The sequence below is a fragment of the Vulpes vulpes genome, chromosome 14 (assembly GCF_048418805.1).
Source record: "Vulpes vulpes isolate BD-2025 chromosome 14, VulVul3, whole genome shotgun sequence".
NCBI lineage: Eukaryota > Metazoa > Chordata > Mammalia > Carnivora > Canidae > Vulpes > Vulpes vulpes.
In genome coordinates, this window is record NC_132793.1 from 43,975,854 (window position 1) to 43,998,829 (window position 22,976).

At 46.1% G+C, this 22,976-nt stretch overlaps 1 protein-coding gene across 2 annotated transcripts in view; it reads left to right on the forward strand.

Annotated features, from left to right (window-relative positions):
• Window positions 1-22,976, forward strand: part of SLC24A3 (solute carrier family 24 member 3) — a 477,919-nt gene that overhangs the window by 416,844 nt on the left and 38,099 nt on the right. For both annotated transcript variants that reach the window (XM_072736499.1, XM_072736500.1), the window contains exons 8-11: window positions 9,678-9,703; window positions 15,935-15,988; window positions 20,445-20,578; window positions 22,382-22,542. In XM_072736499.1, the coding sequence (XP_072592600.1) occupies window positions 9,678-9,703; window positions 15,935-15,988; window positions 20,445-20,578; window positions 22,382-22,542 (375 nt within the window). The remainder of the gene's footprint in view (window positions 1-9,677; window positions 9,704-15,934; window positions 15,989-20,444; window positions 20,579-22,381; window positions 22,543-22,976) is intronic.

Below are 22,976 nucleotides of genomic sequence, written 5' to 3' on the forward strand. Positions count from 1 at the left end.
CTGCTTTGATCACCCAGAACCCCAGCTTGGTAGTGGGGTGCTCTGAACAAGCGTGTTGACTCTGATGGTCTGGTCCTGTGAGAGTCCTCTGCTGTTTTCCTGTGACCCTCTGAGCATCCCTGCTCACTTTCTCATGGGCTTCTCTGGAACTGTCTTCAGTGTCAGTGTCCCCGGGTTTGGATCTTACCTCCTCCCTCCATGTGCTCTCCCAGGACAGCACCCATGGCCATTACCACTCATGGTGGACACCTCCACACTGCTTTCTTAGCAGTGGCACCAAACCTGTGGCTGATAATAAGCTGACCTTTCCCTGAATTCCATCATACCCACTTGGCTTAATTGTAGGTTTCAGTCTTGTAAAAATCTCCCCAGTGTGTCCCTTCTTAGCCAATTTTAGTTGAGGCTTTTTGTGTCTTTGGGCTGAACTGACACAGCCTGTCACGGGTCAGTATTACAAGAAGCATCGCTGCCACCCACCTTCTCCTGCCCCCTCAGTCAGTCCTCAGAGCATTCCCAGCAGTAGCTCTACAAAGAACACCTGTGAATGCCAGTCCCTCGTGGCTCCATGTCACCTGTGGGGACAAATCCAAACCCCTCAGCTTGACAAGCTGAGTCATCCAGAAGAGTGGTGAATCAGAAAGACACAGAGTTAGGACATCTGACCCCTAATTGTGGTCCCCTCCCTTCTTGCTAGCTCTAATGACCTTGGGAAAATCAGTCTGAGTCATAGTTTTCTTACCTACAAAACAAGAACAGATCCACTGAAAGGTTGACTCACCTGTTTACAAAGTACTTACCTGTAGGTTATTTAATTATCAAGATCTATACAAATAAGTTGAAAGTGATGTTCAATACAAGACTCTCTACAAGGAACCAGTAGATACTTCAGCCAACAGCAGTTCCTGACAATGAAGATCTTGGGTTGACAACCACGGCCCCCTCATTCCAGGGGCCACTGATAATTGAAAGGGTCAAGACCTGCCCAAGGCGTTCGGATACACCATGTCAGAACCAAAGACATGCTCCTCTGTTGAATTTCCGGTTGGTAGACTTAAGGACACGCATGGATTCTATGTTCTCATTCTCAATTACTACCTGTGGGAAAGGTATGATCATCCCAAATCTAGAAGATCCTTCTGTTCACGCAGCGCAGATTTCTCAAACACTTGTTGCAGAAAGCTTTGTCCTGTGACGTAGGAACCCACGTTCATCACCTGCACCCTCTGCTCTCCTGCCTTTAGGGTAATTTGGGATGGTTTTTGAAAGTTACTGTTTCAAAAGGCATGATTTGGGGATGGTATAAATGGACGCAACTCTCTATTTTGCTGAATTCTGGAAAGAGATGACTATTCCAGAAAGGTGAGGCAATGAGGCAGAAAGCAAAGACTGAGATCTCCCCAGAGCATGGATTCTGCATGTCCACTCTCATCTGTGAATGGCCTGCACTGGCTTCTTTCTGTGTTCTCAGCACAGACACCTCCAGACTCTGTGTGAAATAACTTGTCTTTGGTCAGGTTTATCTGGACATGCTCAAGATTTAAAAAAAAAAAAGTAATTGTTGCTAGTGATGTGAGAGGAAGTAAAGAGTTCTTGCTTCCTTGGGCTGCAGGTGATACTCACTCAAGTGGGGTCTTTGGGCAAAGCTGTCATCCGCCCCATGTGTGGTCTGTGAATCACAGAGCTGAGCCAGTTGAACATGTAGGCTGCCGCAGCTCTGTCTTCCCCTCAGATGGCAACGAGATGCAAAAGCAAGTGATTCTCTGCCGTTACCTGCAGATTTGGACTGTGTCTTTACAGCCCAGATGTCAAGGGCAGAGTTTTCTGATTTTGAGAAAAATGAGATTTCTCCACTGTTAGGAAGTAATGGCAGACATAAAGCTTGAGTCCTCAGGGTTTGGTCTCGGTTCTTCTTATTTTAACCGGTGTTCCACCACCATCAGTGGGCCATGGAAACACCTAGCATGATTATCCAAAAAGTGCAACCCAGAACTTTTAATCCAGTAAGTTCTGGTAGGACCCAGGAAGTTCCACTTTAACCAGGATCTGCCCTGCCCCTCAAGTGACTCAGATGCACCACACTCACTTCAGGAAACTCAGCTGCAAATACAGCTGGACACCATTTCCTTGGGATCATCACCTGCTGGGTGGTGGTAATCGCTTCCAGAGGAAAGATGGAGATTCTCCAACACAAGGCACCATGGCCGCCTGTTTGTCCGGATTGCTGACTGCTGTTTATTCTAGGCACATTTTCACAGGAGACTTGAAACTGAGGTGAGGAATAGAACAGTCTTCTACACAGAAGCACAACATTTAGCACAAATGCTAAATGTCCCCATATCTATCCCAGGGCCCAGCTCCAGGCTGCTGCTCAAACCCGCTGTTTGTTTTTGTCAGGGTGTCCTGGGCTCCTCTTTTCGTGTATTCCCCAAATATCATGGTAACAAAATCACTTTTCTTCTGGCCTTCTTTGTATAATATTAGGTTTCTCTATTGGACCCTGTAGTGGGCACTTAAAATTCCTGCATTTAAAAACCTTTCTCCTATCCACAAATAATTACCAACCAACCGTACAATTTATTTTATTTAACGTTTTAGGGTCTTTTTTAACCTCTCCCATTTTTATGGTTCTGAAATGTTCAGAAGACAGAACTGCCAGTCTCCAGAGGTGATGCAATAAAGAACTTGTTTACCCAGAGGGCAAGTCAAGACTAAGTGGACACATCAGAATCACCAGATGTCACTTCTTTGTACACCCCTGTGAGAGGCCCCACAGCCCCATGCAGAGGAGCCCCAAGGGTGAACCATGGGGCCTGGGGACCCAGAGAACGGGGGAGATTGCTATCATAGGGATGCTCATGCCGCTGGGCCAGGAGAGCACGGACAGTCTACCTGGTCTGAAGCAGGCTTGACCTGGACAAGACCAGAACGCAAACACACAAGAATGAGACAAGCACACACGCTCTGAAACCAGCAGATCTTAAGACCGTTAACTTAGAGACAAGGGATTCAGTTCCCTTGGGCATTTGGGTTTTACCTACCTTGACTCTGCTGTTTTCTGGTTGGTTTGTTGTCTTTAAGGGAGAAAGCAGAAGAAATTAGGGATGGGTTATTGTCAAAAGCAGTTATAATATCAAAAACATGCAGGGTGTGTCTCTGTCCTTCCTGCCCCACCAGGTATCCCCCTTTAGCCCTGGTGACATCCTGTACAGTGAAGCCTCAGCCTCATGACTCGAGCCTCTCTCTGCAAGACATGTCACCTTTCAGGTCCTGAAAGCGTTCTGGGTTCTTTGGAGCATGTCCCTGTATGCATCTGCCCAGCAGATAGTTTGCACATCCTTACTGATCCGCTTGCAGCTTCGCTCCCATAACGGTGACCCACCCTGGACCTCCCATAACGGTGACCCACCCTGGACTGGACCGATGTCCCACCCCCCACCCCCCACCCCCCACCAGGCAGCTCTGCCTAGCCCTACTCTTTCTCCAAATTCCAGCAGGCCCCACAGCCTCTCTTATTGAAATGTTACTGTAATTTACATAATCATGTAATTTACATAAATGCAAATGATTCATTACATCCTCAGTCTCACAGCTGCCCTAAAAAGGAATACTTTATTTTTACTCTTCATCTCTGCTTTGAGCCATAGGAGAAGGGAAACCTTCTGGGGGAGTGGATAGGCCTCAGAGACAGTTTCACTGGCTCACAACTCAGGTTTGGGAGTGCTGCCTACCTGGAGAGGGGCCAGGTGAGCTGTGGCACCAGTTGGGGGACCTCAGTGCCACCTGAGCACAGACACAGCAACAAAGCCCATCCAAGGTAACCCTTCCCTCTCTTCCTCTATAGGGCTGATTGCAATCGCCCCTCTCTCGAAGGGATTTTATGGGGACAGAGAGAGACAACCTGGCTGGCCCAACTGCCAGAGATGGCCTGGGCAGCACTGTCCTGCAGTGTAGCCACTGGACACATGTGGCTATTGAGCTCTTGAAATGCAGGTAATGAAACCAAGGAACTGAATTTTCATTTAATTAATTGAAATTTAGGTAGCCACATGTGGCTACTTCATATCATACTGGATAGCACAGTTGTAGGGAGCAAATCCATCCCTGGAAAATATAGGCACAATCTTACAGGCTTCCCTAAGTTTTAACAAGCAGAGACTTGATACTATAGGACTGAGTACTATGTCAGGTCTGTCCATGAAGAATTTCCAGTTGAGTAGTCATGAGGCCCGAGGAAGTCAGGGCTTTTTCCAGGGTCAGGGACCTGCAGTAGCTCAGGTTTGCCAGGGCAGGTGTCTAAGATGGTACATCTATCTCCATTCTAAACCCCTCCCCACCCCAGCAAAGAATTTGGATTTCCCCTCCAATAAAATCTGCCTCTTCATCTTTGAAATCGTCCTGATTTTCCCTCACCCACCATGCAGCTCCCCAGTAGAGAGGCACGCCTGCTACACTTATTTACATTTTTAGACTCAAGGGAATAGCTCCTGCTTTCCCTCTCCTGGTTCCTCTTTCCTTAAGACAGCTGAATGTAAATGATCCAGAAGTTTCTTTCTTTCTTTCTTTCTTTCTTTCTTTCTTTCTTTCTTTCTTTCTTTCTTTCTTTTTTTATCCAGAAGTTTCTTATGTCACCCTATCTGTAAGAGAAAAGACATCTCCCAGTAGCTGATGACTGTCCTTCTCCCCCACCTCCATGCTGGCCTCCAGGGCCTGCCCCTTTGGCTCAGCATCCTCTCTTCTCAGACCCCTTCCTTGCAGGGTGTTAGCATTTCTCTCCAATTGATCCAGCAACACTGAGGATCTTACGCTCATGGTACCTCTGTTACATCTCAGCTCTCCTTCTGGGAAAGATGAAACCCCTGTTACATCTTGTCTGCTAGGAGATTCTCAGAGGGAATGAATGTGAGAACTATTAAGTTCCTTAAACAAATCAACTATGGTCATACACAGAGTCACTGTGTCATCACCCCTGCCACTGAGAGGAAGAAAGGCATGCTCTAAAGGCTGTTGGGGTATACCAGGAAGCTAGGTCTTCCTTGTGTTTGCTCCCAGAGCAGGAAAGTGGGTCAACCAGACAGTGGGATGCACAGAGGACCCTTTTCTGTTTCACAAGGAAAACAGCTTGGGAGTTCCAGTTATGGACCTGTGTTTGGGTTTGCATGCTGGGCAAACATTGCCTTTTTGGTTGGACAACTGTCCTCCCCTGAATCCTGAATCCATCCCCTTGTCTGTTTTCCTTCATCTCGTGGCCTGCCCCTGCATATTTATATGAGATGACCAGCTCTGCTCAAGCCCTGCCTTCAGGTCACCTTTATCTCCTAACCCCTGCAGCCCCCACCACGGTCTTGGGCCTGCTAGAGATCCTGAGGTCGAAACTCCTATTTAACCTTCAAGTGTAAACCATACTGGGGCTTAGCAGCAGCTTTCCAGTGTGTTCCACTGGATTCCTCTCCCCAGAAGGAAAGCCATGGCCTCAGCTAAGCCATCTGCACCCCCAGACCCCAGAGCTGAGGAAGTCCCAACTCCTTGTGGGCACATCTCCTGAGAGAGCCTCCAACTGCCGAGTGAGAAGTTGGGGGGCAGGTGGGGGCGAGGGGTGCAGATTCCATTTCCAGCTAGGGAGGGAAGATTCTTCCAAGATTTTAGTCTCTTGAAAAAGAATGGTGGCGTTGATCTTCTCTTATGACTTTTGCTGCTTCAAATTCTACTGGTGCCAGTGACTATAACACAAGCTCTGGAAATCTTAGGTTCTTTAGTGAGGCTGATTGTGCTCCTCTGTGGTTACAGCGTGTACTAAGCCAGTCCATAGACTGCTGTGCAACTTGGGGACAGCCACCTGCTTCCCTGCTCCGAAGCCAGCCCGGCTGTCTGCTGCCCACACACCTGGGCCCTTCCTGGCCTGTGATCCCCCGGTTTTTCCGTCTTGAGGATGCCACTACCTTTGCGGTTCCCTGGGATGCTCTGTCATTCAGGGATTCACCTGCCTGGTGTAAGCCTGTGTCTCTTAGAAGAATTCTAGAGCAGACACCAGGACTGAGAGCTGGTTTCCATGGTAGCCAACTGTTTCTCTGAGGCTTAAAGGAGAAGAGTGGTTTGTTTGTTTTTTCAAATTAGCTCCTGTATGTTCACATTTGGCTCATCTGTGGAACACATGGAAAGCTTAAGAACGAAGCCAAAGGTAGCTTTGGATGAACCACACTGGGGTCCGAAAGCAGGTGCCCTGACCTGCCAGGTGCAGCGAATCTGGGACCCAGATACCAGTCAGCACCACCTGCGTGTGGTCACTGGGGGCGGTCGCAGGGTCTGGCACCAGACGCAACCAGCCAGCACAAAGAGCTGCCTTCCCAAGCAAGACTCAGAAACCCCCCTGGGATCAGGATGAGTCAGTGCCGAAGGCCACACAGCAGGTCCCTTGGGGTTTGAGCAGCGGCATGATTTGATGGGCCTGCCTGTCCCCGCCTGTCCCCAACTGAGAACGTGTCCTGCCTCCAGGACGTTGGCTGAAGACTCCTTTAGGAGGCCACCTGTCTTGAGGTGTTCACCCTCCTACCGGGAGGTTTAGCGGAGCCTTGCCTGGACTTGATTTAACTTGGTGCCCGGGCCCTGCTGCCTGGGCGGAGCGCTCGGGCGGAGGGCAGGACGTGACCACCACCTAGTGGTGACCGCGAGCAAGTGGGGGCGCGAGTGCTTGTTTGAGACCAGCACCTACAGAGATGATGCAGGGGTTTTTCTACCCTAGTAATGCCGCCGTGAGGGCCGGGACAGTTGTTTCGTCCTCTTTTACCCACAGATAGGGCATGGAAATACAGAGGAACGTGCAACATTTGTCTTAAGAATATAATATAATGGGGTGTTATATGTTGGCAGATTGAATCTAAATTTTAAAAATGTAACATGCAAAAAAATAAAAATAAAATAATATAATATAATATAATATAATATAAAATAATAAGATAAAATAAATCTATTAGCAAAGTTACAGATCCATTCCCTGAAACCATCAGCAACAGCAAATGAGAAAGTCACCTGTCCTTGTCCTCTTAGGACTTTTCAGACAGAGCGATTCCAAAGCCTGTCAGGGGGTCCAGTGCCATACTCCCCCATGGGAAGTTCTGTGAGCAGTGTCAATTTCCTCATTTTCCATCTTCTGAGTGGAGGATTATCAATGACTCGGCCTCATCCAGGTGCCACCACCAGAGGCATTTGTAACTCACCACCCACCTTCTTTCCTACCACAGATGAGCCTGTTTCCATTTAGATTTTCGTAAAGACCTGACTTCTAGTTCCTTTTCTCCATTTTACTGTTGTTTTTTTTTTTGAGTTCTCTAATTTTTCCACCCAGTCCTCTTAAAGAAGTCAGATAAATCCCAGGCAGTGTAGAGTTGTTAGCCACAGGGCAGCTGAGGGCTCCTGGCTCTGACCAGTCAGTGAGGGGGTGCCATGGTATCAGTTAGTTGGAGGCTTCCAGATTACCTCCATTTGTTAGTACTTGTAGCAAGACCATTGGTATTTCTCTGTCCTTGTTTGACTGCCTCACCCACATTCCCACCCCCTGGCCCCAGCTGCTACCTTAGCTTCAGACTCACGATGCAGACTCACGATGCTCTGTCCTTAGTTGTGTATCTAGTGCAGACCCCACTATTCCCTGATTTATTGTGTCCTCTGTAAATTCCATTCTCATCTTGGGATCCTTTGCATAATTCAGCCTCTGCTGATTTTTCCCCATTGATATGATCCCTAAAATAACCAATCGCTAAGGACTTATTGATCTGTGCCATCGCTCAGATGGCATAGAATAAGGGCTTCCTGAAAGCTGCCTTTATATTATACAGTATTGCCTGCCTTCCCTGATAGATGAAAATTAAATTGGCATTTTAATAAACTCTTTACCAGTATCTCATGCTCTCTTAAGCGGCAATGAATTGATGGCTCCAGCACACAGACTGATACTAAATTAACTTCAATTAATAGAAATGTTTTCCAACTTAAATCATTTGTTCTGTTTCCTGATTTCTTGACAACAATTTTTTTTTTTTAAGCTGGTGATGGTACAGAAGGATCTGTGAGTGCCTTCCGGGGGTGGATGGCATACCACCCAACGTGGACCTCGGGATGGTTTCCTTTATTTCTTTCATTCTCTTCCTATTCTGGTTTGACATTTTCATCCAAATGTCAACCTGTTGAATCCCATAAGAGTCACAAGGCTGCTGAAGCCAACGTCTTTTTCAGTGTCTTGTCAGGAAGTGCAAGCTACAAATGAGCAGGCCCCCTTTCTTCTCATCTTGTCTTTGCACCTTTGGGATAATTGGACAGAGGTCCTTTCTTGTGCCTTCAGAGCTGCACCTGCCCGGCTGTGTGGTTTCCTCTGCCTCTCTCATAACTACTGGTTATTATAATCTCTGGAGACTGAAGCAATGCCCGCATCTTTTGTTGAGTTTTCCACCTCCGTGTGGGGGTGACCCGTTGCCTACAGATATTTCTGCCTGACGGTTTCCAGAGGGCCACGGAGCCTGAAAGAAAAGCGCTCTGAGGTGGTCTGAGCCAGACCAGTCAGATCCCTTGAAAGTGGAAAAAGCCAGCAACGAAGAAACCCTCAGCTTCCACATGTTCTCAACAGCACACCGTCTGGGCACAGAAATGGTCATGGAAAGAAGACTTAGGTCAAGAGCCAGGCCTGAGTTCTAGAACCAACTCTGCAGCTAACTGAGTATCCTCAAGAAAATTCCTCCTGTTTTCTGTGGCTCTTTTTCCAGTCTAAATCAAAGGACCAGGATTATACTACTTTTCCCTCAAAGTGAGAAGTGATTTGGGCTCGGGCTTAAGTGAATTCAATCCTTGCTTTGTATTCCCTTTGGACCTTAGCTGATCGGGGGTGGAAATCTCCTTTTGGCATGTGTACATCTTCCAGCTGCCCCCTGACCCTTGCTAATGTCCTTGAACATGACCACAGGGCAGGCCTGTGGTCCCAGGCATGGCAGCCCACGGTGCCCAGCTGGGGTTCTCAGTTGCTCCTGTCACTGCACTGATTTTGCACCCTCTGCACATGGCAGCAGCAGTGCTGAGTCTCTGCTTCTGGTTGGAATGCAGAGTTTCCTTTGAAAGTAAATTCTTTTAAGGAAACACGCAAAAAAACAGGTCAACCGAAAGAAAAATATTGAGTACATAGAAGTCCCGAGGGCTTGCCTAAAAGCTTCAAGGTGCTGTAGAGCGCCCAGAGACCTGCAGACGTCTTCCAGGAGGCCCCCGAGTGGCTGATGTTTGGAAACACCTGCCAGAACCGCCATCCCCTTACAGATCTAATTCGACAGTGCATGGGGCTCTGCAAGCAGGGTGGTTGTGCTTACCTCTCCCCTCACCATTGGACAGAAGCTACAGGAAGGATGGGATGACCCAGTGCCTCTCCTCTCCATAGCAAGCCACCCCAGCCTGCCACCTCCTGCAACACCTCCTTCCTCTAACATTAGCCAGAAACGAAACCAGCACAGACGGAAGCTAACCTGCAGATTGTTCGTGTTCCAGGCCAACCCCAGTCTGATTCCCACCAAACAAGCTACATGGGTAGACAGTGTACAGTGGTCAAGTGTGTGCATGTGCATGTGTGTGCGCATTGTGCGTGCAGACACTGCATGTATGTATGTGTGTGTGTATCTAATTGTCCTTTTTGTTTTTATTTTTTACAGTTCATTTATGATGAACAAGTTTCCTGGTGAGTATCTCTTTTTCTCTTCCAACTTCCCCTTCTTTGTGTTGCAGAGTCAAATATATTGAAGACCAGAATCAGGATTTAGGACAGAGGGGAATGATATGGCAGCTTGGAAAAGCTGGCACCTCTTGGGACCCCTCTGTGGACCTCAACCAAGGAATTAAATTAGCTTTCACAGAGCGGAGACCTTTTTCCGAGGGCTGGTGGGCCAGGGGGGAGAGAACCTTCCATTCAAAATGCTGATACTTCACCCTCTGTGTCATCCAGGTTAGACTGTGACTTAGCTGTGCCTTTCTGCACTCAGCCATTTGCTGGGCCCTAGTTAGGATCTGACTAATCTTTTCAAATCATATCCAAATGCATTGGCATATTCCAAATACCATGTATGTCTCAGGAACCAGAGATGGAGGCACTTCCGTTATTTTTAACCCATTAAAGTTCTGCCTGACATTCCAGATGATCTTAAACCTCTGAAAAATCAGTGATTTTTTTTGATAGTTACAAAACTTTAACCAAATTACATGGATGGGGTCACTTGCCTTTAGACCAAGTATCCAAATCCCCATTTTTCAGGGTGGGTTTTGAGCAAGTCAAATGTGTTTGGAATGGAAATAGAGACTGGAGTGTTGTTCATTCTTGCTACTTCTTACCACCATGGTAATATTTAAAGCTAAGAATGAGCCTTTGACACAATGAGCGCTAGTTCTTTGCTGGAATGCCAGCTCTTTGTTTTAGGATCTCTGATTTTCAAAATTTCGGCATGGTAGAGGAATTTGCCCCATTGATGGTAAATGTTATTCACCGTGCCCAAGTATTAAGTATGCTTTTGCCGATCTCTCCTCTGTCCAGGAGGGCCAAGGAGGACACGCTAGGAGAACTCGCTTTAAGACACAGAATCTTTATATCAACCCATAAAAAATAAGAGGGTCTGCTTGAGCTGTGACCAGCAGGTTAAAAGAGACTAAAATGTCTGGGAGCACCTCAGATCAGAGGTCAGGGAAAACCTCTTCGTGGGATCTGCCTGGACGTGGTCATCACCAAGTGGAGTGGTGACATCTCCCCCCACCCCATGTCCTTTGGGATTAAGTGCAGCACAGGAAAACTTGCAAAAATATTCTCACTCAGACCAACGGCACATTTAGGACAACCACAGCTCTGTCTCAGCAAACAGTAGGTGCTTAAATGTTGCTCAGTGCTGCTGCTCTTAGCTAACAATGCTGCCATAAAGACAAGTTATGATCACAGTTGATCTCAGAAATGTTTCTGCCGTTTTGGTGCAGAAAAATCTTAAGAAAGGATATTTATGGGTGGTTTACTGTTGGTTTTTCTTGGAGAGGGCTGTCTTTTCCACACCTTCCTGGCTTTGCTGATGAAAGCAGGCCTATTTCAGTCCTTACCCTCAAAATGTCTTTTAGGATATTTCAGATGGTATGGAGCAAGAAAGGAAGGGACCATTTTCTCTGCATTCCAAAGGCCAAATCTCCTGTAGACGTGACAAGATTCGAACCCCAGGCCTGCACTCAAGGGCTCAGATTCTGAGACTCCCACATGAATAAGGAGACTGGGTATTTTTCATACCCGGCCAACCACAAGCATTTGTTTTGCTGAAAGGATGTGTCTGGGAGCTGACTTCTCTGCTTTTCTCTTTAATGCCAGATTCTTCGACCTGTGCAGTTAGACCCAGGAATACCTTAAATAGTGAGTTCCATTCCTTGCTGTAGAACATTCCATCAGGTCCTAGTGATTTCAGGGGAGGTAACCCAATTCATTGCACATCCTCAAAAGGAAACGAATTTCAGTAGTGTTTCTTTTGAAACAAGAGTACTCTGTGGAACAAAAGGAGTCTTGTTGAGTAAAATTTGCAAGGGCAAGTGTTCCCCATCAAACACAGCTTGGATGCCTTTACCACACCTGAATCAGCATTCTAGCATTCTTTTTTTTTTTTAAAGATTTCATTTATGAGAGAGAGAGAGAGAGAGAGAGAGAGCGCAAGAGAGCACGAGCAGGGAGGAGAAGGAGAAGCAGGCTCTCCATGAGCAGAGAACCTGACATAGGACTCGATCTCAGGACCCTGGATCATCACCTGAGCCAAAGGCAGATGCTTAACCAACTGAGCCCCCCAGGTGCCCCCTGAACAGCATTCTGCAGTGGGTCACAAGCAGCCAAGAAAGGGGCAGGCAGAAGGCTTTTTTTTTTTTTTTTTTTAAAGAAGGCTTTTAAAACCAGAAAACTAGCTTAGTGGATTAAAGAAACAATGGCTTATTTTTTTTTACATAACAAGTACCCCAGCTATTGATGGCACAATGGCTCCAGCTTTTCTTAGCCTTTCCCTCACAGTCTGGGAGGGCTACTGGGGTCCCAGGGACCAAGTTTGTTTTGAAGGCAAAAAGGAGGAAGCAACCGAGTAGGCCTTGACCAATGGCCAGGCAGGATAGCACTCCAACTCTTATTATTTATCCCAGGGGTGGCCCATCTTCCTTCAGATCCAGCAGTCGTTGTTTGCTGTCTCGACCTCATAGGTTTCTATTAGCAAGCAAGATGCAGGGGAATATATGTTTGGTGCTTTTCAGTTAGATGACTACCCCCAAAGACATTTAAAATAGAAAGCATCAGAGATCCACTGGTTAGGATGAATGTTCAGGCTGAATCCATAATGACAGCGCAGCAAGACCCAGAATATTGCCAGAAGGAATATGGACTATGTCTTCAGTGAGTCTGAAGGCCTGACAAGAAAACAAAAGAATCTAGGTTGATGTTCTTGTCTCTTTTTTTGAGCCTCTAGCTGTAACTTTGGGAGAGGTGGGTGTGTAGCACCTGGGACCAGCATTCACTGTCCTGGACCACAGTTAGGAAAGCAGAGCCATGCCTTCTGGGTGAGCACAGAGAGGACCAAGAAAGAAGCCTCCCAAATAGAAAAGAACAATCTTTAGCAAGAGAACCGGGGCCAACTGAAAGTGGTTCAAAACACAAGTTTGCGGGAACGGAAAGACCAAACTGAGATCATGCCACAAGGCCAGGTCCTCGGAGGACAGTAGATAGGCTGTGGTCAGGAGAGGCAGATGGAGATATGTCCCTGGGGGAACAGAGGGGGACAAGAGCTGTGTGACTTTAGAGGTCTGCTGTGGACTTTCACCACTGCTTCCTAAACACCTCCTGCGTGCCAGGCTCTGTTCTAGAACCAGATATAGAACACAAAATCAAACTCGGCCCCAAACCTGGGGCTCTCTGGGACTACAGCAGAGGCAGATGGTTGATATGTAATCATGGGGCTTTGGGAGATACAGCAGGGCCAGGGATGGGGACCCTGAGACTTTGAAGAGCATTAAACCAAGACTAGATTAAACAGGCCCCAAAGCAGAGAGGACAGCAGGTGGCTAGTGCTGAGGCTCACAGAGCCTGGTGTATTTCATGCAGAGGAAGCACTGGGTGAGCCCCGAGTCTGGGCACCAACCAAGGAAATCTGAAATGTTGGCAGAGGCAGGGAACCCCCATCTCACAGCACCCCCAAAACACAACAGAAGAGAACTTTACTTGAACATTGCAATGAAAGGGCTTGTTTTGAGAGGAAAAAAAACAAAGTTTAAAGGGATTAGAGGGTATACATCTACCTTTGTTTACAAAGTGCTGGACTATTTCATTGGTGTGGATCTGTTTCCTAGCGACTTCTCACTGAGCCTACTAAAATACATCCACGGTTACATGTCATCCCTTCAGATCTCGAGTATTTCTTCCTTCAAAATGAATGCTGTGAATAAACTTCAATTTTCCCAATTAACTTTATGCCACATATACATTGGTTTCAACAAGGACCATATTCAGGAGGTGTTTTGCAACTGAAAATTGATTATAAAGGAAGTCTCAGCCTGCATAGATGAACTGAGGGCTGCTCTGCGTGGGGAGAGGGGATAGTGGGCCGCCAGGGAGGGAAGGGGAATCTGCGTCAAGGGGTCCGCTCTAAGTTTCTGGGAAACAAGAAACCAGATAGCTGAGGCAGGGGTCAGGTATGAGGAGTGGTGTCTAGTGACTGCTGGAAACAGGCACTAACAAGCAATGAAAAATAAATAAACAAGGTAATCACAGACTGGCCAGTGGATTAAAAGAGCATATGCAGGGTCATGTGATAGAAAGTGAAGGAGGAGTAGATGGGGAAGACTTCTTGGAGGAGGTGGCATTTGAGCCAGCATTTGCAGGATAAAAGGGGTCAGCCAAGGAGTGAAGGGAAGAGTATTCTTGGCAGAAGGAACAGTAAGTGCAAAGGCCCGGAGGAGAAGGAAGGAGCTTCTGGCGTGTGCAAATGAAGGGAGGCTAGTGTGATGGGACGCAGATGGGGCATGACAATTTGAAGAAGCCAAAGAACTGGGTTTTACAGAAAGGGGACATTTTCTGTTTTTTCATCTCAAGTATGTTGGAAAGCAGTTGAAGAGCTTGAAACAGAAGAATGATATGATCCTGTAGCCTCATGGAAAACTAGGTCAGGGGTTGCAGTCTAGGTGGACCAGCAGGTAGCCACGACAAGGGCAGAAACAAACCATTCAGGAAATATTTGGACGGATATGGGGCAGGGTAAAGATTTGGAGCTTCTAGATTGGGAGCTTGACCAGGCGGGGAGTGTGCAGTTGACTGGGACAGCGGAGCCTGAAGCCAGGAAGTAGGAATTCCGAATTCTGTTCTGACTTTGTTCTGACGTGCATTTCGCCTCCACGTGGAGAGGCCCCGTTGACGGTGGAGAGAAGCCCCGGTGCCAGGATGCCGGCGGGACGTGTTCGGCCCGCAATTACAGCGGGACTAGATGACATCACCTCGGGAGGACGTGTAGGCAAAAAGAGAAGAACGTCCTGTATTTAGAGGTTCACCTGAGGAAGTGGAGGAGGCAGAGGGAAGGAGAAGAGAAGTTAGGGGGATGACAGGAGGGAAACCAGCAGTGCAAGTCTCGGAAGTCAGGACAGAGTGTGGCATGCAGGAGGGCAGGCAGTCAGCCACGCCTGAGGTCACTGGTGCCCCAGACCAGTGTGTCAGGGCACGGATGGCAGTGGATGCTAGACTCGAGGAATTTGTGAGTGACTGGGAGGTGCTGCAGGGCAGTGCATGCAGTGCTTGGAGATGGTTTGCTAAGAGAAGCTGAAAAATGTGGTGGAGGGCGAGAGATTTGCACCCCCTGATTTCTTCTCTGAGTAGTGGCAAGAGCACTTTCTATCCCAGATACACGCACACAGTTTGCAAAGTGACTGAGCTGATGCGCAGGAGCCCACTGTGTGGACGGACTTACTGTAACATGTAGACCCAGCCTCCTCTGACAACTGTCTCCTGCTCTCCAACACTTCACGGCCATAGACACGGCTGCAGCAAAACCCCTGTGTGCAGCCTTTGTACATTTGACCACGTATTTCCCAAGGGTCCGTTTTTTAGACAAGCAACTTGAGAAAAAAAAAAAGAATCAGGAAGGGGAGACATAACCTAGAATTTCTTCATAGGCCGTTGTGCAGTAACCTTTTCTCGAAACCAGAATTACTCCCCAATTTTACAGCTAAAAGGGGAACCTAGAAATCAAATTCCCTGGTTTCGAAACTGAAAGTTACTCAAATGAAGAAAATAGAAGTATTCAAATTATCAGAAGTTCAAGGTACAGTCCAGTACCTTGATTTCATTACTTTTTTCTTTCTTTCTCTTGACTATTTCCCACTTGTCCATTCTTATCCTTCCTGCTGGTACCTTCCGTGCTCCCCTTTCCCCTTCCCTTTTCTCTCTCCTTCTCTCTCCTCTATCCCTCTGCCCCCCCCCCAATCCCTTCCCCTCCCTCTCTCTCTCTGTATGCCTTGTTACTCCTATCCAGCAATCCTTCGGTCACCCCTGTCAATTCCTCTAGTTTGCCCTTTGTAAATATATCCGAATACTGGTCGTGAATGATTAAACTGAGGACAGATTTATAAAGACAGGCTATATTCAGCAATATTATGGGAGACTTGTACTCTCACAGAACTCTTTTGGGTGAGTGAATAACAGAAGATCCTTTTAGGTAGAGAAGGAAAAGAAAGCCCATGGAAAGCTGTGTGCAAGATAGAAAATGTCTACGAACCAGGAAGTATTTGCGTACGTGGTCTGCACACGTACCTCCTCCTTGCCCTGCTTGCCAGGTTTACCTGCCCTTCACATCCCGTGGATTTTTAGAAATAGTCTGGTGCGTTGCACATCTGCCTGTGGTGACTTTCTTAACTAGCCGTTCTTGGTTTTACGCAGGTGGGAGTCTTTAGTCCTCGTGCTGATGTATCTCATCTATATTGTCATCATGAAGTAAGTAAAATGCCTTGTTGGTTTTCTTTTCCAAAACTCTTTCCTACATTGAACACCACGAGATAATGTGGAAAGAGGAACGGGGGCAGGGTAGGTTTTCAGTGCAGATGATCATAGACTCATTGGTTCCCTCCGCAACCTGCTGTGAATCACTGTGGTTCTGATTAGTTGCAATAGCAAAGCCCCTTCCAACCCACATGTGATGCAAGCTGTGTTTAATTTGCGACATCTCTCTAAATCCTGTACCCTCTTTAATACCTGGCAACTGAGCTTTTGGCTGTTTTCACTCTCTTTCATAACAAGAAAGGAAGTAAAACTCACTAAGTTATGCTTCTATATAGGGTGACAAAGATGGGACCAGAGTTAATTAAGAGGTGTCTAAAACCAAGGATGGAATCTCTACAGACTTCCATTATTTGTATCATATTCATCATCTACCACTATGTAACAAATGACCCCAAAATGCAGTGTTTTAAAACTACAAGCATGAGTTATCTTCTTAACAGCTTCCAAGTTAGACATCCAGGAGCACTTAGCCAGAGAGTTCTAGCTCAGGGTCTTCCTCAAGATTTTACTTAAGAGGTTGGCCAAGGTGGCTGTCATCTACTTAACTGGGGCTGCAAAATGAGCCACTTGTCCTGTTGGTGAGCTGATGCTGGCAGTTGGCTGAAGCCCTAAGTTCCTCAGCAAATGGGCCTCTCCTAAGGTTGGTTGAGTGTCTCCACAGCACGGGAGCAGGTGAGCCAAGAGAGAGAGAGAGCAAGAAGGACCCTCAGTACCTTTTATAATCTGGTCTCACAAGTCACAAATCATCATTTCTGCCATATTCTCTTTTTTTAAGATTTTATTTATTTATTCATGAGAGACACAGAGAGAGAGAGAGAGAGAGAGAGAGAGGCAGAGACACAGGCAGAGGGAGAAGCAGGCTGCATGCAAGGAGCCCGATATGGGACTTGATCCCGGGACATGACCCTGGGACTCCAGAATCACACCCTAGGCCAAAGGCAGGCGCTGAACTGCTGAGCCACCCAGGCGTCCCATTTCTGACATATTCTGTTTATTAGAAGTAAGTCTAGCCCATGATCGAGGGATCTGCTTAACTATTTGAAGGGAGGAATGTCAAAGAATTTGCTGGTATATTTTAAAACCACCACTTCATATGTTCTTTTCCCCCCTGAAGTATGGGGAGCTTACTATTTGTATCAAGAGTTATATTGTTGGTGTTTCCCACACTCTAAGGCAAAATGTAAGCACCATGGCTGGGAACCTGCTCCTTCATCTTTGTACCAAGTACCATTGAGGTGAGGAGCTCATAAATAATGCAGAGACATTTCATGCTGCAGCTGCTGGACCTCATGGGAACTGTTCCTTTCATTCTAAATTAACCCATCCTTTGCCCAGCATTTGTGACTCCCTTCTCAGGGGGCAAGAAAGTACAATGCGATCAGAAATAGCCAATTTGGACATGTCAGGTAGTGGTCTGGAATGTGACATATCAGATTGTCTTTGCTGTTAAAGTCTGGCAAAAACTAATTCTGGCCACTAAGACCTGAGACACTGAGAGACCTGTCTTGAGAAATCAGTATGGCCGTTGGCAAACATTACCTGGACAGTAAAGGTAGGAGCTGGCCTATGTGACATCCATGGTGGGCTATAAGCAGTCTGCTGCCAGTCCACCCAATATGGCATCCAGCTTTCACCTCAGGAACTATCCAGTGGTCAGTGTGAACCTGATATCTGGGTCTTGTTATTGGAAGAGGGTATTTCTGAAGTACCTAGTGTGGGGTTACAATGGGAAAACTGATGAAGAAATCACATTATTTACCCCTAACATCTTCCATTTAAAAATACCCATTGATGGGCTCCCATGAAAACCAGAATTGGCTCAAAGGCCTTTCAGAGTTTCTAGATTCCAAGGGGAAAACCTTGGAAGGCATCTTGCTCCCCTTTGTCTCAAATAGCAAAACCATTAAGGGAACCAGTGCCATATGGGGAGGTCTCAACAATACACACATCGTCTTTCAGTGTGTTTTAAATTTGATTATTTCACCCATTTTTTTTTTGTTTTTTGTTTTTTGTTTTTTACTTTTTGAAGCCCTGAATTTGCATTCCCAAAGAGTCAAGAGTCCTTTTCTTCTGCTTTGAAAAGGTGAATCAATTATTCCAGAAGAATTGACAGAGTGTCTGCTATTATGCCCAACATTGATCTTCGGTTTTGAATCTGAATTTAGACGATAGCATGTCCCATAGTGCATTCACTGAAGGTTTCACAGAATAAGGAGGGCTTACACAAGAACTGGTCTAAAGAGAAGGAAAGTTGAGGTACTTTGCTAGTGTGCATCTAGTGACCACTGCACCCCTCTATCAGGCCATTATAAAACCCAGGGGTTACTGGCAGGGCGTGTGGACATTAAGATAACACAGTGAACAATTTCTTTCCTCTCCCCCAAGCTATGCCCAGTGTGAAAGCTAATGAGGTGTGTTTCTGCTGATGCCTCAACTTTACCAGCCTTCCAGCTGTTCAAACCAGCAGGATACAAATAAAACAGGGAATGGCAGTTACTGTGCTCACAGAATTTTCTGCATACATTCTGGTCCCAAGTTCTAAATTGAAATCTCTGCTCTTTAGCCATCCCTGTCCTCAATCAGAGGCTTTAATCATGGGGTTTTATAAAATCTGATTTATAAAATTGCACACTCCACAATAAAATAGCTTCAGGGTGCAAGCACAAAATTGAAAACATTCAATTAAAAAATTTAAAACTGAATAGCAGCAGTTAAAAACAGCATATATTAGAGTTGTCAGCTGCCTCCTGGGTGGATGACTTTAAACATTCTATCTGAAGGTCAAAAGAGCAATTTCAGTTTGGCCAAGTAGATGGAAATCTTAAGGGAGCATGAGGCATACCTGGCCTCGGTGAGGATTGATTTGTGTACATCTGGGTCTCTTCTTTGGGATTTGGTCCCCAGGTGGTCCCCAGACCACCATTCTGGTGGTTGAGGTCAAGAGATTCACATTCAGCCCTGCCTGGTCACAGCTTCACACTCCACCACTTGCTAGCAATAAGACCTGGGCCAAGTAATTTAGCCATTTTGAATCTCTGTTTCCTCTCTTACAAAACAGGGTTCATAACACCTCCTGCAAAGGTTGTTTGTAAGCATGAAATGTGACAGTATAGTTGAGTCATTAACCAATATCTGATTTCAAGAAAGTTCATATAATAATACTAGACATAGTGTTATTACCTTGTTATCCAAATCCAAATAGATGTGTAACACACAGTTGTGCTTTCAAAGCAAAGCCCTGTGCAAGTTGGTATCTCTGTTGGGAAATGGATTCTGAGTCAAGATGACAGAAATACTGCCGCTCCCCCATAGCTCTATCAGTGGGGCAAGACATTCTTTAGTCTAGAAAGTGGGGAGACCTTTTTATTAAGAATTTGAATATTTTCTCTTTTTTTAAGATTTTATTTATTTATTCATGAGAGACACACACAGAGAGAGAGGGGCAGAGACACAGGCAGAGGGAGAAGCAGGCTCCATGAAGGGAGCCCAACATGGGACTCGATCCCGGGGTCTCCAGGATCATGTCCTGGGCTGAAGGCAGCGCTAAACCGCTGGGTCACCAAGGCTGCCCCAGAATTTGAATATTTTCAAAAGCCAACAGATCAGTATGACAACCTCCCATGCTCGTCCATCAGCCCTGATAGCCACAGCCCACACCGTTTCCTTCCCTCCACATGATATGAAGCCCCAGACAGCATCCCAATTCATCTATAAAACTATCAGTCTACATCTCTAAAAGGACTCACCTTTCACATAACACCACACATTATCGCACTCCAAATTAATCACAGCCCAGAATGGTTTCTGAAAGCCAACAGCCCACCGAACCTGGAATTATGGCCCAACACTTAAACAGAGATTCATAGGACCCCAACCTCTGATCTTAGAAAGCCAAGCACCCAGAGACCCAGAGTGCCAGCCAGCCTGTAGCACACAGACTGTGATGCACTGGGTAGCATGGATGTAATGCCTGCTCCTTCTCCCACCCAGCACATCCCTGACAGCAAAGGTCCTGGAGACGTGGCTGAGAGAAGGGAGACCTTGCCCATCCTGCTAAGTCTCATCACGGCCCTTCCATGCATGGACTTCAAGCAAGGGAACTCAATCCCAGGGTTTCTCTGCTCACCTAGAAAAGTTGCAAAGAAGGCAGTGTGTATCTACTTACTTATGTGCTGTTGGTTTTATTTTCACTTAACATAAATCAGAAACTAGGACAGACTGCATTTTTCTGTGGGGAAATGGGAGGACAGGATAATAATAATTATAACTTGAGGCACAGAGTCCCCCACAGTCTGCCTAACCTCAGAGCCACAGGGCACAGTGGGTGAGGGCTAGGAGATGGGGAAACAGCAAACACTGATGGACTCCTTCTGCTCATTACTTTGTTCAGATATAACGCTTGCATCCATCAGTGCTTCGAAAGGAGGACGAAAGGCACTGGGAACATGGTCAACGGTTTGGCCAACAATGCTGAAATTGACGACAGCAGTAATTGCGATGCGACTGTGGTGCTACTCAAGAAAGGTAAACTCAGACAGCCTGGGTCCCAGGAGGAGCTCCGGAGGCTGCCTGGCACCCACTGTCACGGCCACCCCTGGGGTGCTGAGGCTGGCTTGGTGGGATGCCACCTGCCCCAGAGGAGACCGAAAGAGAGGAGCTCACGGGCCTCCTAGTCTCCCTTTGGCGACATCCTGGGGCAGTCATACCTGGTGATGAGCCGCTTGGGAAAGCTTTGTGGAAGTTCTTGGGCAAAACATTTGCTGGCAGTGACACGGGGTAATTAGGACACGATGGTATAGGAGAAAAGACCAGGGATCTTGAGGTATTGACTCTGTCACATTTTGGCTGTGTGACCATGAAGCAAGTTAACTTAACCTCTCTGAGCTTCAATTTTCTCTTCTGCAAAATGAGGATAATTTTTGTAATGAATAAAGGAGATAAAATATGTCAAATACCCAATTAATGATAGTTGTTGTTAGTACATTTTTATATCCACATTTACTTTCAGGCTACATTACCTCAGTTTCCAAGCTATAAAATAATGTTAGAAAGTTACCACTCCCTCCTTTTTTTTTTTCCAAGGTAATTATTTTCAATAGATTCTCATTAAGCAGTTGATAAACTAACAGAACTAAGATAGTGTTCACTAATAAATAATATTCATTCTTAGAGGAACACAGAAAGTTATCATTTACTTTTGCCTTAGAATGTGTTTGGCTTTTCATTCAATTTTTTTTTAACTTTCTCCAAAAATGTGTGGATTTATATCTTCTTGGTCTCATATGGTTGCTCTGCAGGAAAAAACAGAAAAAGAAATTAGAAAATGTATAGGTTATTTTCAAAGTATATGTCTGAGTTTGAAATCTGTGGGTAATTACTAGAATTTGGAAATTGATTATTTGATACACTTTTCTAGCTATGTTTAGCAAAAAGATGAGTATTTAATGACATCCCACATAAGGATTTCACTTATTCTGTTCTCTTCTGGACAGTTTATAACCATAAAAAGAATACTCTTAGGGAACTGAGAAAGGCTACCTCATATTAGTCAGTGTTTCCAGAGATCATTTCATGCTTTAGCAGCTTGGAAAACCAGAGTGACGACCAGGAGAGTGTGTGGCCAGGGACCTGTGAGCTGCATGCTCATGTTGCACATTTGTAGAGAGGGGGCCTGGCCCTTGCTGAAACGTTTTTATCAGGCCTGCCAGCAAATGTTGTGTAACAATTTGGGCTGCTCTGGACGTTGGGCCTCTGTAATGTGGCCAGCTCACCTACCCACCCCTTTGTCAGCCTTGCTCATAGGCTGGGCTATGACAATGTACACGTTCCCCCACAAAGCCCTCCACTTGCAGCTTTTAACAGCTCAGAACATTGAACATTGTTGACATTTGAAAGGCATAGAGGATTATTAAAGATTTTTGGGGTCTTTCGTGTGCCACAGGTCTGGGGAATGCGGAAAAAATCCTTTAAGGAGACAAAGGAATTCGCTTAGGTTATCACTCATTCTTACCATGCCAGTGAATGACACTTAATTGTTTCAAGTCATTTCAAAAGAGCTTCAGTGAGCCTAATGGAAAGAAGAGTTTGACTATTTTCCATATGTTGCTCACTAGAAACCTCCTTGGATGGATGGATGGATGGATGGATGGATGGATGGATGGATGATTGGGTGGATGGAAGGAAGGATAGACAGGTAGATGTGTGGGTGGATGGAATCATAAATGAATAGGTGGGAAGGAGGGAGAGGCTAAGGGAGAGAAAGCTAAATGTCTCTTTTCTGCTCCTAGCCTCAATGTTATCTTTATTTCATGTTTTTAATTTCCCTAGCTAATTTCCACCGCAAAGCATCAGTGATTATGGTAGACGAGCTGCTGTCAGCCTACCCTCACCAGCTTTCTTTCTCTGAGGCTGGACTTCGAATAATGATCACCAGCCACTTTCCCCCCAAGACCCGACTCTCCATGGCCAGCCGCATGTTGATCAATGAGGTAACTGGAAAAGCACACTCTATTTGCCACTGTATAGGAGTGGGAGACTTTGGGAAGGGGGGAAAGTTTCTTGGTCTGAGAACAGAAATACCAAACTCAATATTTAACATCCCTTAGCTATTTCCCAAAATCTTTGCTCATGAGGCCAGCTGTGCATCCTTGTTCTTGTTCTTCCCTCGATATGTCAACAGACATGATCAGGCTCCCAGTTATATAGAAAAACTCTATTTCCTTCTACCTGCCTTTTTCTTTTCATCTTTCATTTGGGTAAAGCCCTCTGATGTGAACTTGCACAGAGGTAATTGCTGAATCAAGGTTGCCTTACTTTAAAGTAATTTCATCTTGGACCTGAATTTTTCGGTGTATCCCTTTTTCTGGAGTGGCAGCCTTATTGATACACTAGCCCAGACACATTTGTGTGACTTTCTCACGTA